The sequence below is a fragment of the Caretta caretta genome, chromosome 11, assembly GCF_965140235.1.
Source record: "Caretta caretta isolate rCarCar2 chromosome 11, rCarCar1.hap1, whole genome shotgun sequence".
Classification (NCBI taxonomy): Eukaryota; Metazoa; Chordata; order Testudines; family Cheloniidae; genus Caretta; species Caretta caretta.
The window spans coordinates 6,567,557-6,580,995 of record NC_134216.1 but is presented as its reverse complement, the minus strand read 5'-3'; the positions used below and the strand labels follow the sequence as shown (position 1 = coordinate 6,580,995).

At 42.1% G+C, this 13,439-nt stretch overlaps 1 protein-coding gene across 7 annotated transcripts in view; it reads left to right on the top strand.

The window, feature by feature from the left end:
- Positions 1–13,439, top strand: part of CNTNAP5 (contactin associated protein family member 5) — a 426,257-nt gene that overhangs the window by 345,233 nt on the left and 67,585 nt on the right. For all 7 annotated transcript variants that reach the window (XR_007359131.2, XM_075117728.1, XM_075117729.1 and 4 more), the window contains 3 exons: positions 8,392–8,519; positions 8,671–8,841; positions 11,547–11,765. Coding sequence is in view for 6 of the 7 variants with exons in the window: in XM_075117728.1 (XP_074973829.1) it covers positions 8,392–8,519; positions 8,671–8,841; positions 11,547–11,765 (518 nt within the window). In the remaining variant the exon portion in view is untranslated. The remainder of the gene's footprint in view (positions 1–8,391; positions 8,520–8,670; positions 8,842–11,546; positions 11,766–13,439) is intronic.

The window sequence follows — 13,439 nt, the reverse complement described above, 5'->3', positions numbered from 1 at the left end:
TTAGTAAGTTTTCAATTAGAGATCATTTGTAAAATAAAATGAATATCCTGTCTTCTCATTCCAAATATTAGTGTCACAAAAATGTATGCTATAACATAAGGCTATAATTATTAATATAACAGAGTTAATAACAAGACTAAGATGAGCTAAGGAGGGATGACTTGGTTTAAAAAGTCACTTGCTAGGTGAACTCAACAGCCGTGAACAGAGGAGTATCAGAGAGATTAGCTGCAGACTTTTTGGAGGTAGTGAGACTTAGTGAGTGGTGCATCTGGTCCATCTGTGGGTTGTTTGGTTGAGTGGCTTTTTTCTGTTAGTTCTCTGTATACAGATTAAATAGCTGGGCTGTGGGGCCCAGTAAGCAGGGTTCTTTGCTAAAGGTTACCTGGCTCCAGTCCTTGGGGCTTTGATTAGCCCAGATGTTTGAAGTCTCTGAGTGGCCAATCACTCCCGAGTGGTGAGGGGCAGAAGGGAGCTGAGCTGAACAGCGAAGACCTGGTAGAAAAAGTAATTTGCTAGGGGAACTCAAGAGCTGCAAACAGGGGAGTTGAGAGAGGGAGCGTGAGAGGCTTTCCTTACAGGTACAGCACTATATGTGATATCAAGATGCCCAGGGATGGAACAGTGTTCCTTGACCTGCAGCAGATGTGCCATGTTCTCTTGGCCTGATGATGGATGGGATTTCATATGCATGACGTACAAGTTGGTGGCTGTGCCGAAGGAAAAAATTCTTGGATTGGAGGGGCAAATTTGAGATGCTACTGAAAATTGGAGAAGCTGAGGAGTTCCTAGAGAGCCAGACTCAGAAAACACCAGTATCCCAGGGTCAAAGAAGAATGGAGCTGGCCACCAAGAAATGAGAGAGAGAGAGAGGAGTCCTGGCAGTTCATAACCATTAGAGGCTATGGTGATATTCTACGTGGCTGAAGACAGATAAGCTGTGGCAGACTCTGGCCACCAGAAAGAAGAGGACAGGGAGGAATTCCATAATTAGTAGCTTCAAATTGGTACCAGTTCCTCAACACTATTTGACAGTTTTATAAATGATCTGGAAGAAACCATAAAATCACCACTGACCCAATGATAAAGTTTTCAGCTGAAACGAAAATTAGAGGAGTGGCAAATAAGGAGGAGGACAGGTCACCAATTCAGAGTGATGTGGATCACTTGGTAAACTGGGCACAAGCAAAAAATATGTGTTTTGATATGGCTAAATGTATACATCAAGGAAAAAGAATGTAGGCCATACTTAGAGAAGGGGAGAAATCTATCCTGGGAAGCAGTGATCTGAAAAAGATTTGAGGGGGTGGAGAATTAGCTAAACATGAGCTCCCAGTGTGATGCTGTGGCCAAAAGAGCTAATGTGAACCTGGTATGCAAAAACAGGGGACTCTTGAGTAGGAGTAGAGAGATTATTTTACTTCTGCATTTGTCACTGGTGTGACCTTTGCTGGAATCCTGTGTCCAGTTCTGGTGCCCACAGTCCAAGAAGAATGTTATTAAATGGGAGAGGGTTCAGAGAAGAACTCTGAGTATTAAAGGATTAGAAACCTGCCTTATAGTGATAGACTCAAAAAGCTAAAGTCTATTTAGCTTAACAAAGAGAAAGTTAAGGGGTGATTTGATTACAGTCTATAAATATTTATACAGGGAACAAATATTTTATAACCGGCTCCTCAGTCTATCAGGGAAATGTATGATCCAATGGCTGGAAGCTGGAGCTAGACTTGCAATGAGGTGTAAATTTTTGACAGTGTGGTAATTAATCATTGGAACATTTTACCAAGGGTCGTGGTGGATACTCCATCACTGACAATTTTTAAATCATGATGTGTCTTCTAAAAGATCTGCTCTGAGAATTATTTAGGGGAAGTTATGTGGTTTGTGTGCTACATAGGAGGTCAAATTTAGCTTATCACAGTGGTCCTTTCTGGCCTTGGAATCGATGAATATTTCATACAACCATAACCCAATACATTGAAAAGATTCCCACAGGAAACTCTAGAAAAGATACAGAAGGAGGAAAGGAAGTTTATGAAGTATTGGGAAGTATTGAGTTGAATAAGCTTCTTCTGTGTTCCTTTTCCCTATTTCTTAATTCTCAGGAACAGAGAAAAACATTGTCTATTCATAACTAGGTGAAAGATAGTGCAGAATAAAAGTATTACATTACATCAAGATGGGGAGAGGGTGAGTGAAAATTTGGAGATAAATTTCCAAGTTTGAGAATCCTCCAAAAAATCTAGATCTGTTTATTCTGAAACAGTAGTGTCTGAAGTTTGGTGAGAACTCAGTCTTTCCAGTCAAATTGACAGAAAATGTCATGGCTCAGCAGGGAATTCCCATGTTTACAGTCTGTCGGTCAAGGCTGTTCATGGGATCAATACATGGTAGGGACATTTTGAAAGCTGTAGCTCTATATTCCATCCATCATATTTTCCGAGAAGGACCAAAGAGTTTCCTGGGGAAATGAGGCAGTCCCTTTCTGTAACCGTACTACTTTCTAACGGTCTCACAGTTATTTGCCATGGTATTTAATTCTGCATTGCTCAGTGTTGGTAGGAATTGAAACAAAAACTGGGGGCTTGACTGTGATCTCAGATCAGTTTTTCACCCTTGCAACCTGATTGGCTTCGTGGCGTTATTCCTGATTTACAGTGGTGAAAATGCTATTGAATCGAGTCGCATATGAAATAATGAAATAGACATTATGTTTTCTGGGACAGCTGGTACCAACTGTCCTATTATCAGTCGCTCAATGTGCTCTAAAAGCCAGTCATGCCTTTAACCCTCTCAGGCATTTCAGAGACATTTTTGTCTGTATAAATGTTGATTTATGTGCCTGTCTGGAATAAGTTACATGCTCATTGTGACCTCCTTACCATGTCCCATAATGAAAGAACTGCCGGATTCATCTTTTTTTTTTTCTTTTCATAATTTTTATTTTCTAAAGAGAAAAATCATATACGTCGAGTTCGTGCTTGTGATTGCCACCCATTATCAAGGGAGCGATGTGCGTCAAGAACACTTTGGTAAAACTATACCGAGGGGAATAAAAAGAATCCTCTTCCCCGAGGAGCCTGTCCCTTAAATCCCCCAAGCAGTGCATAGGTAGGCCATCCATTACTCAGATTGTGAGCAGCAGGTATTTCATCAAAAGATCGTTTTGGTGAAGTTTTGAGATTGCACGCTATGTAGGGCTTCCCATGCCAACATGCTATCAGGTCATGCCAACGCACAGTGAGAAAACAATGTGAATTTAGAATCTATTTGCATGACATTACATAGAGTGGGGGTTTCTTCTCCTAGTTTCTTTGCTGCAAACAGGGTAAACTTAGAGGGTTTATTCAGTTAAACTGTGTTTTGCCCACTAGAAAATTGGAACACAGCTCCTATTTTGTGCAATTCTAAATTGCACATTGCCTGCTTATGGACTAACAGGGGACTCAATGCCCCTGAACTTTGCAAAGAGTTTCCAAACATAGGAAATTTCATGCTTATTGAAGATTGCCTTTTTAGTTCTCTGCTAGAAAACTGACCTCTGGTACATAATGAGCATTTGAATCGGAAATCTGCTGGGATTGGAACTGTGAAGTTAGCCTACTGTATATTATGCTAGAAGGGGAAGACCGTGCTAGATGCATTTAATTTGCCTTAGCATGAAATAAAATGGGTTCTGTAGAAAGGAAAAATCAGACAACCGTTCTTGTTCCTTTTAGTTAAATCAAACTCCTTACTGCAGCTCAGGAGCAGAGACCAGTCAGTGCTACTATAGTTTCCTTTTGGGAAGCAGGCAGAGGGTTTTTTTTTTCCCTTCTAACCTCTCGTCTTCACTGCAGATTAAAGTAATGGTTCGTCAGAGCAGACCGAAAGAAACAGAAAGTGAGAGAAAAGTCATAAAGGGAGGAGTGAACCTAGTGATTTGTAGAAAAAGAATATGCACTTGCAGGCATGTTGATTTTAAGTTATATCCAACCAGACATCTAAGCCAACTGCTAATTCTGGTCTTATTAGGCCATGTCTACAGTACACAATTAAGTCAACTTAATTTATGTTGGCATATAGGCGCTGCAGTAGTGACATCATTTGTGCACATCTACGCTTTGCTTGTGTCGGTAGTGCGTGTCCTCACCAGGAATGCTTTTATTGATTGTACTATCCGTTTATGGCATTGTGGGATGGCTCCTGAAAGCCAGTAATAGTCAACATAAGCAACACAGTATCTACACTGACACTGTGTTGACGTAACTCTGTTGACCTTGACTCTGCGCCACTCGTAGAGGTTGAGTTATTATGTTGGCGTAGCCGGGCAGTTATGTTGGCAGGAGCAAAATTTAAGTAGACACTTCCATAGTTAGCATCAAACTAACTCCGTGGTGTAGACAAGACCTTACTTGAAGAATGATATGCAGTCCCTTCTATAGTAGCCAGGTGGACTGGAGGATGTTTCTGAGTTTGCCATATCAGAAGGACTCTAGTATTTCAACTTCAGCAAGTCACTCTAGAGAGAGCCCCTCACACTCCAGACTTACCAATCCTACCCCATGGAACCTGTACCATGATAACAGGAGTCAGAGAGAGCTAACTTGGCAACACATTTACTGAATAAAGAACTAACTTCACGATACTAGTGGAAGAATAGGAGAAGCGGATCTCAGGGGAAGTGGCAGATGCGTAAGCCAGTTTGACCCAGCGATACTCTTCTAACTATGTCCCCAGCTGATCACCTCCGACACAGAGAATGCATCTGTAAAAAATGTTGTTTTTAAAAAAAGACTTGATCACAGTGTACAGGTATCTCCCTAAGAGACAGATTCTTGGTAGTCAGTGACTTTTCAATCTAGGAGAAAAAATTGTAAGGCAATTCGATAGTTGGAAGCTGAAGTTAGACATATTCAGGGTAGAAAGGAACAATTTTTTATCAGGGAGGATAATTAACCACTGGAACAATTTACCTACAGGTGTGGTGGATTCTCCATCACTGGAAGTCTTTAAATCAAGGCTACATCTCTTTCTACAAGGTATACTCTAGATGAAACAGACATTAGGTGCTTGATACAGGAATTACTGGTGAAGTTCTGTGGCCTGTGAAGTACATGAGACTAGATGATCACAATGGTCCCTTGTAGCCTTAAAATCTGTGATCTATGAAAAAGCCAAATGAACAATGGGAAAGGAAATGATAATATAAACCTGGAAATGTACCAGGTAACATAGCTAATATCTGCTGCTTATTGCCTGAGAAGGTTTGGTTGTTAAAATCTGTAAGTTGATGCAAAAAGGGAGAGCATTTTTGAGGCTCAGAGTTGTGTAAAATGCAAGACCATTTCTTTGCTTTCTATTGATACAGTGTATTTATGTTGTCTTCATCCTTGTAGATCTCCAGTGGTTCCCCTTTTGCTTCAGAACCAGTCAAATATCACCTGCCATGCTTTTAAGATCCTTCATGGACTTTTACACTGTCCCTCACGCACCTTAGGGACAGTTCTTACATCTGCCTCAGTGGCAAGGGAATTCTGACCTCTCGTCTCACCTTTCTCGCCTGTTCACACCTTCTTCCACTCAAAACCCCCTGGGCTCTGCATATGACTGAAAGATTTTTCCATAGGATCACCATAGCACCTGTCAACTTCTTGGGGGTCACCAGGTTGTATTGCAGATGCTCTTGCTAGTTCTGGTTATTGAAACATATTCTAGTTAGCCCTGCAGAGACATGCTTATTGTCAGTTTAGGTGCAGCTCCCATGGGAAACTCTGCACGACGCTACTCATGTCCATTTACTTCCTTAGTCTTTCTCTCTGACTAAGATCCATTCTTAAGATGTAGCTGTACCCTCCACGTTAAAGCCACTCATGTAAGCAATACATTAGAGCATATATTACTGAATTTATCCTCCCAACAGCCCTGTGTGTTAGAGAAGCATTATTGCCTGCATTTGACAGAGGGAGAAACTGAGCCAGTGATACACAGGAAGTCTGTGGTGGAGCTGGTAACAGAACCCAGTTCTCCTGTGTCTTTGGCCAGCATCTTAACTATAAAGCTATCCTTGCTCGCTTGCTTGCTTTTCTTTTCTTTCCACGGTCTTGTCACTGTGGCTGTAAGAACCTTCTCCTCTTTAGCTCCTGCCATCTTGACTTATGAGGAGAGGCTGAGGGAGCTGGGATTGTTTAGCCTGCAGAAGAGAAGAATGAGGGGGGATTTGATAGCTGCTTTCAACTACCTGAAAGGGGGTTCCAAAGAGGATGGATCTCGACTGTTCTCAGTGGTAGCTGATGACAGAACAAGGAGTAATGGTCTCAAGTTGCAGTGAGGGAGGTTTAGGTTGGATATTAGGAAAAACTTTTTCACGAGGAGGGTGGTGAAACACTGGAATGCGTTACCTAGGGAGGTGCTGGAATCTCCTTCCTTAGATATTTTTAAGGTCAGGCTTGACAAAGCCCTGGCTGGGATGATTTAGTTGGGGATTGGTCCTGCTTTGAGCAAGGGGTTGGACGAGATGACCTCCTGAGGTCCCTTCCAACCTTGATATTCTCTGATTCTATGAACTGCCTTCCTTGGAGACTCTGAGCACATTCAATTCCCATTGACAATGACGGGGCCTTGAGGGTGTCCAGAATCCCATACCTTACAGATTGTGACCCTGTCTGTTTTCTTCCAGCTGCGAATATGTTCTTTTCTACCTTATCTTCCCCTGTTAACTCTCTCCCCCTCTGCTGTTTATTATTTACTGTAACTCACTATTATTGTACTCAGTAAATCATTTTTGCATGCAGTTGGCAGATATATGCTAATTAAATTGTATTCTGTTGGATTATTAATGATCTGCCCTGCACACAGACTCAAAATTTTCTCAAATGGAAACCTGTTATAATGGTCCGTTTCCCATGCTGTTCATTGACATCTGCTGAAGGCAGTATTTTTTCAAACTGTACTGTATTTATGAAAAATTGCACTGAGTATTCGAGCTACTCAGACCCCACCAGAGTTTTTTATTAATATACAAGTAGAAAACATTGCAGTAGGGGGACCATATGAGAAGAAATTATATTTAATGACACTACTGTTCTACCATCTGTCAGAACAAAATGTGAATACTGCTACCTAGAGATTACCAGTTTATGATGGTTCAGGCTACTGGGATGCCAGAGAGTGAGATTTCTGTGAGTATCCTTTTATTAGTATACAGAAAGATGAAAAATGGTCCCATAATGTTCCCATCAAGCTAGTTATTTATCATTTACAGGTCAGGCTACCTGTGCTCCATTTTAAACAGGCCAACAGCTACATTATCCCTCAAACACTGTTACTCCAGCAATTGTCCAAAGAACTAAATTTTCATAATGTGGTCTAGAAGAGCATTTGTTTTCAATTACTAAAGATAACTTTGGAGCATGATATACTCTCTGTTTGTTAATGGAGTTGCATGGTGAGATACACAGTGTACTGGGGTCATACGTGCATGCTGAGATGACGTACACATCCGTTTAATAATGCAATTGTACATTCTGTGCTGATAGCACTTTCCATGCAAGGAGCTCAAAGTTCTTTACGGGCATTAACTGATGAAGCTCCAGGAGGTATCATGAATTAATCTTGGAGCTGATGCAGATGTGTATTCCATTCAGGTGCATGTATGGTACCCATCAGCAGCACTACCCATCTTGGCGGTGCACACTGGGTCCTGCATCTCCTCATGGGCCCCTCCCAAGGCTGTGTAAGAAAAGTGCCACTCTGTTCCCTGGCCCCCAGTTCCTTCTTTGCACTCACGGACAGCTTTGGAACTCCCCGTGTGGTTCTGCTCACATTTTTTTCTGATGTATTTAGCTCTTTGTTTCATTAATCCCCTAAATAGTTAATAGTTTATGTACCCTTTACTTAAGTTTTCTTTACTGTTTTCAGTTTTTATTTCTGGTTTACTAGTTAATTGTGGTGCTGAGCCACCAAGGACATGCAGCACTTTCTAGGCTTCAAGCACTGCCCTTTTTGAGCGGCAATGCTTTCTAAAACTGACAGGCCCTTGGACTCCTCTCCAAGAAGAAGGAGATTCTCTCTTCCTCTCCTGCAGTTCATTGCAAAAAGACACAGAAGACTGCTAGGAGCCACTTGAGCTCTAAGAGAAGCGTGTCTTCCATTTCAAAGAAAGGCCTGGTGCAATGCCAAGATTCACCAGGTGCTCAGACCTTATAATTTACGAATCTATGAATAAAGCAGCCTTAAGGCTGCTCTAAGGTATTCTGGGGGCCGTTCATATATATGAACGCTTTTTAGGTAACTTTACAGAAACAATTGTGCTTTAATCAGAAATTGTCAACACATATCAAATATTCTTTCACATAAGGAATGGGAAGGATATGTCCTCAATTCATTTGCTTTTCTCTTTGCTATAACCAGGACAAATGATACTGGCCTTCTTTCCTTCAAAGACCATTTGCCTTTAACTCAACTCGTGATCACTGACACAAACAGGTCAAATTCGGAGGCTGTTTGGAGAATCGGTCCCTTGCGTTGCCATGGAGACAGTGAGTACCAGTTCTTCTCAATCTCCAGATGTACAGAATGTCCCATCCTAGTTATTTTAAAAATATTTGATAAAAAGGCATCTTTACATATGTGGCTTTCACTCATGGCCCTGTGCCAGTTAGCTATAGAGAAGGGCATTGTCTTTTGCAGGACAGTTCTGGAACGCAGCTTCCTTCAACACAGAGGCCTCCTATCTTCACTTCCCCACCTTCCATGCAGAGTTCAGCGCAGACATTTCCTTTTTCTTCAAAACCACGGCTATGACTGGAGTCTTCCTGGAAAACCTTGGGATTAAGGACTTCATCCGCATTGAAATAAGCTGTAAGTGTCAACGCTGGAATTCGCCATATTCATTCTATACAGCTAGTTTGGTGGAGGGATGGGAAGCAAGCGCTTCATGATGTCTTTCTAATGTCCAGCATGACTGTAGATAGGACAAAATGATCTCTGGAGAGTAAGGATTCCATTGTTGCTAAGGCCCTGGGCTGGAACTCAGCAGATCTGGGTTCAATTCCCTGCACTGATACACACACGCAGTGAACCTTGGACAACATTCTTGAACTCTATGTCCTCCAGTTTTCCATATTCAAAATGGAGATAATACTTATTTTTTAAAGCCTTTGTCTATTTAGACTGTAAATTTTTTGGAGTGGGGATTATCTCTTATTACATGACTCTGCAGCACCTAGCAGGATGGGGCCCCTGTCTCATTTGAAGCCTATTGGTGTTACTGGAATGCTAATACTAAACCATTATAATAATTCCTATTATTCATTATTGTTACATTTCAAACATGAGGATGCCATTTTACTGTTTCTGCTTAACTCAGTGCCAGTAACACAACTCATTCTCAAGTGCTGTGCTCATAATTTTAACCCCTTCATGGGTAGGGATGAATTAGATGAGTTTAAATTTTTGTGCATGTCAAGAAATTGACAGTATGAGATCATTTGTCTAGTCATTCTCCACCCCATCATAAAACACTCTTAGACAAGGGCAAATAGTGTTAAAACAAAGATGTCTTGAGAGTTGAGGGCCCACAAAGAGTATGGTGAGGACTCTAACCCATGCTGAGAGCCATTAATTGTCCTGTTAGGCCCTGTGAACACCACAAAGCCCACTTAGTGGTTGAATTGTAATTACAGCTCAACTTATATATGGGGGGGAAATAGCAACAGCTAATTGGTAGGTTTAACCTCTCTCTCTTATTCTGCTGATCTAGAATATTAACAGGGGGAAACTCTTGTGGCTTTGAAGTGAAATAAGACCCCTCTGTTCCCAGTTCTGTCAGGATGAGAAAATGCAGAATTGAGTGCCATCCATTTTATAATATGGTTATAATAACCTCAACATAAAATTTAATAAAATAAGGCCCCAAGGCCCTTTGATTCATTAAACCAGTGGTAAATGTCATGGTGCATTATCACAAGGTAATGATGTATGATTTAGTGTTAATTGCACATCAAAGTCCAATTTGGTTATAGTTCAGTGTATTGTATATCATTCTCGGGGATGTGAAAAAAATGACAATTTGACATTAACTGTGACAAAATACTACAAACCGCTTAGATGCTTGTTTAGCAAATTCTTTCATCAGCCCATGACAAAACATATGCTCACAAAACAACTAATTATTGAAAAGTTGGGAAATTTGGAGTTGTTTTCTCCTTTTTAACTTGGACTCCTCATTAGCAGCATCTTGCTGTGTATCTCGCAGCCAGATGGAATTTGCAGACTAGAGGGCTTGTATGGAGAAAGCTCCAAAGATGAGCTGCTTGGAAAGGAATTGGCCTTTTAGCAGATGCAGAGGCTCAGAATAGATCTTTTTACCTATCCCCATAGAACATTTTCTAACTCAAGTACCTGAGCAACAGCTTCCAAAACGAGATCTATCCAATTTCTTGGACTTGAAACAACAGGTTTCCATGAATTTTCAATCCACTACCTTCTGTTTGGCATGCAGTTCGCAAAGCTGGTACTTTCAGTCTCTGGTGTATGCAGTAGTTTAAGGAGAGGAATAAATTCAGTAACAACAATATCAAAGACTTGTGGTCGAAGCCTGCTCCCATTAAAGTTGTTGGAATTATCCTATTGACTTCCATCAGAGCAAATTGAACCGCTTTATGTCACCCTGTCTTCTTGATTACGCTTCTGTCCCTCAAGGGGTGTACACTACAAAACACAAACCAAAAAAACCCCACCCGCAACAGCAAGTCTCAGAGCTCAGGTCAACTGATCCCGGCTTTCACTACAGGGCTAGACACAGCAGTATAGATGTTCTTCCTCAAGCAAGGTTTTAGAGCCTGGCTCCAGCCCAGGCAGGAACGTCTGTACTGCTGTTTTTAGCCTCGTAGTGTGAGCCCAGTGACCCCAAGTCAGGTGACCCGGGCTCTGAGATTCCTCGTCACTTGAGGGTTTTTTTTGACAATGTAGATGCACACTAGGATCCCTTTGTATCTCAGCATGTGCAACATATGCCCCTCTATTCTGAGACTGTCACTTAACTCCTGTTTCTCATGATGTTTACCCTGCTACCAGGATCAGATCTACCCATGTGACCAACAGCTTTGAGCAGACACCTCCCATTACACACTTAAAATCCAGCTTCCTAGTGTGGTCTTTTATTAAGCATACATGGTTAGAAAGCTATGTTGGGAGGGGCAGGTTGGCCCTTTACCAGCTGCTGGCATCACTCACGCTGTGTGGAAGCTTTAACTGCCAGCATCATACTTTTGTGCAATGCTTGACATCTAAGTGATTAATTGTCTCAGGGGAGAATAAACTAGTTTTCTTTGGGCACCATCATTGGCATAGCCTTAAAGTCGGGTATAATCAATGAGTCTTCAGCCCTTTGTAATCACAATGGAAACCAAACAGTGAGCTGTGGGATGAGTTTTACATCTCGGCTGCCATGTTATTTGCTAGTTTAATAGTTAACGGAGCCTTCATTCACAGACTGTTCTTTGTTGTCAAAACCAGATATTTAACTCCATCCTTCATCTCTTCCTCACCCTTGTCCATTCCAGCCCCTAAGGAGATCACCTTCTCCATAGATGTTGGAAACGGGCCTATGGAAGCTACGGTGCAGTCTCCCACGCCTCTGAATGACAACCAGTGGCACTATGTCCGAGCCGAGAGAAACCTCAAGCAAACATCTCTTCAAGTGGATAACCTTCCTAAAAAGATTCTGGAGGCACCTGCGGAGGGGCATTTTCGTTTGCAGCTTAACAGCCAATTCTTTGTAGGTAGGGACCATTTAAGGCAATTTTTAGTTGTTTGCAACGTTTGTCTATAGTAAACCAGTACCATAACTTTTCTAGCCACTGAGGTTTGGCATCTTTGAGCTAGATAGTGCCCTGCTTTTTTATAGCCATGCAGTTGGGAGAAAAGAATAAGGATTGCCACCTCTTTTACCCACCTGCATGGACCATGTCAAAACCTCCAGAACCCTAGCCTCTGCGCTTGAGGGACTGCTTAGACAACGATTTCCTCGATTGTAGGTCCTGTTGAAATGATCTGTTGAACAATATCTGAATATTTTCAGTTCTGTACCTTTTTGCAATCAGCTCACTGTGAGGATTAGCTGTTGAGCTCTTTTGATTGGACACACAGGTCACATAGCATGTTTCTGTACCCTAACAGGAGAGGCATAATTCTTGGATGCAAGTTTCTGGTAAAGTTGCAAATAATCTGTAATAGTTCCTTAAAATCTGCTCATTGTGGCAAACGTTCCCGCCGGTAAACTCATTTGTGAGAATATCCATGTAAAGCAAGCACAAAAGAGCTATGAACACAGACAAAGTAAATACACTGAAAGAGGCAAACAGACATTTTATGTGCATATTATTTTTTACTGTATTTGCCCAACTCTCTTACACCCAAACTCCAATTTTGGGCTCAGTTGCTCCTACCTTTTTTGGTAACCGAAGCAGAGAGGACAAGCAGAGAGACAAATTGGAGGATTGGGCCAAAAGAAATCTGATGAGGTTCAATAAGGATAAGTGCAGGGTCCTGCACTTAGGACGGAAGAACCCAATGCACAGCTAAAGACTAGGGACCGAATGGCTAGGCAGCAGTTCTGCGGAAAAGGACCTAGGGGTGACAGTGGACGAGAAGCTGGATATGAGTCAGCAGTGTGCCCTTGTTGCCAAGAAGGCCAATGGCATTTTGGGATGTATAAGTAGGGGCATAGCGAGCAGATCGAGGGACGTGATCGTTCCCCTCTATTCGACATTGGTGAGGCCTCATCTGGAGTACTGTGTCCAGTTTTGGGCCCCACACTTCAAGAAGGATGTGGATAAATTGGAGAGAGTCCAGCGAAGGGCAACAAAAATGATTAGGGGTCTGGAACACATGTGTTATGAGGAGAGGCTGAGGGAGCTGGGATTGTTTAGCCTGCAGAAGAGAAGAATGAGGGGGGATTTGATAGCTGCTTTCAACTACCTGAAAGGGGGTTCCAAAGAGGATGGCTCTAGACTGTTCTCAATGGTATCAGATGTCAGAACGAGGAGTAATGGTCTCAAGCTGCAGTGGGGGAGGTTTAGATTGGATATTAGGAAAAACTTTTTCACTATGAGGGTGGTGAAACACTGGAATGCGTTACCTAGGGAGGTGGTAGAATCTCCTTCCTTAGAGGTTTTTAAGGTCAGGCTTGACAAAGCCCTGGCTGGGATGATTTAACTGGGAATTGGTCCTGCTTTGAGCAGGGGGTTGGACTAGATGACCTTCTGGGGTCCCTTCCAACCCTTATATTCTATGATTCTATGATTCTATGACAAGGAGCCTTTCCCCTTCGCATCCCTTATACAATAGCCAGACTCTAGCTATCACAGAACTCCCCTTTGAGATGGAGTTGGGTGGCTGCACACTTCTCCGTACTCAGGGCTGTGTATACATGATGCATTCTGGCCCTTTAAGAA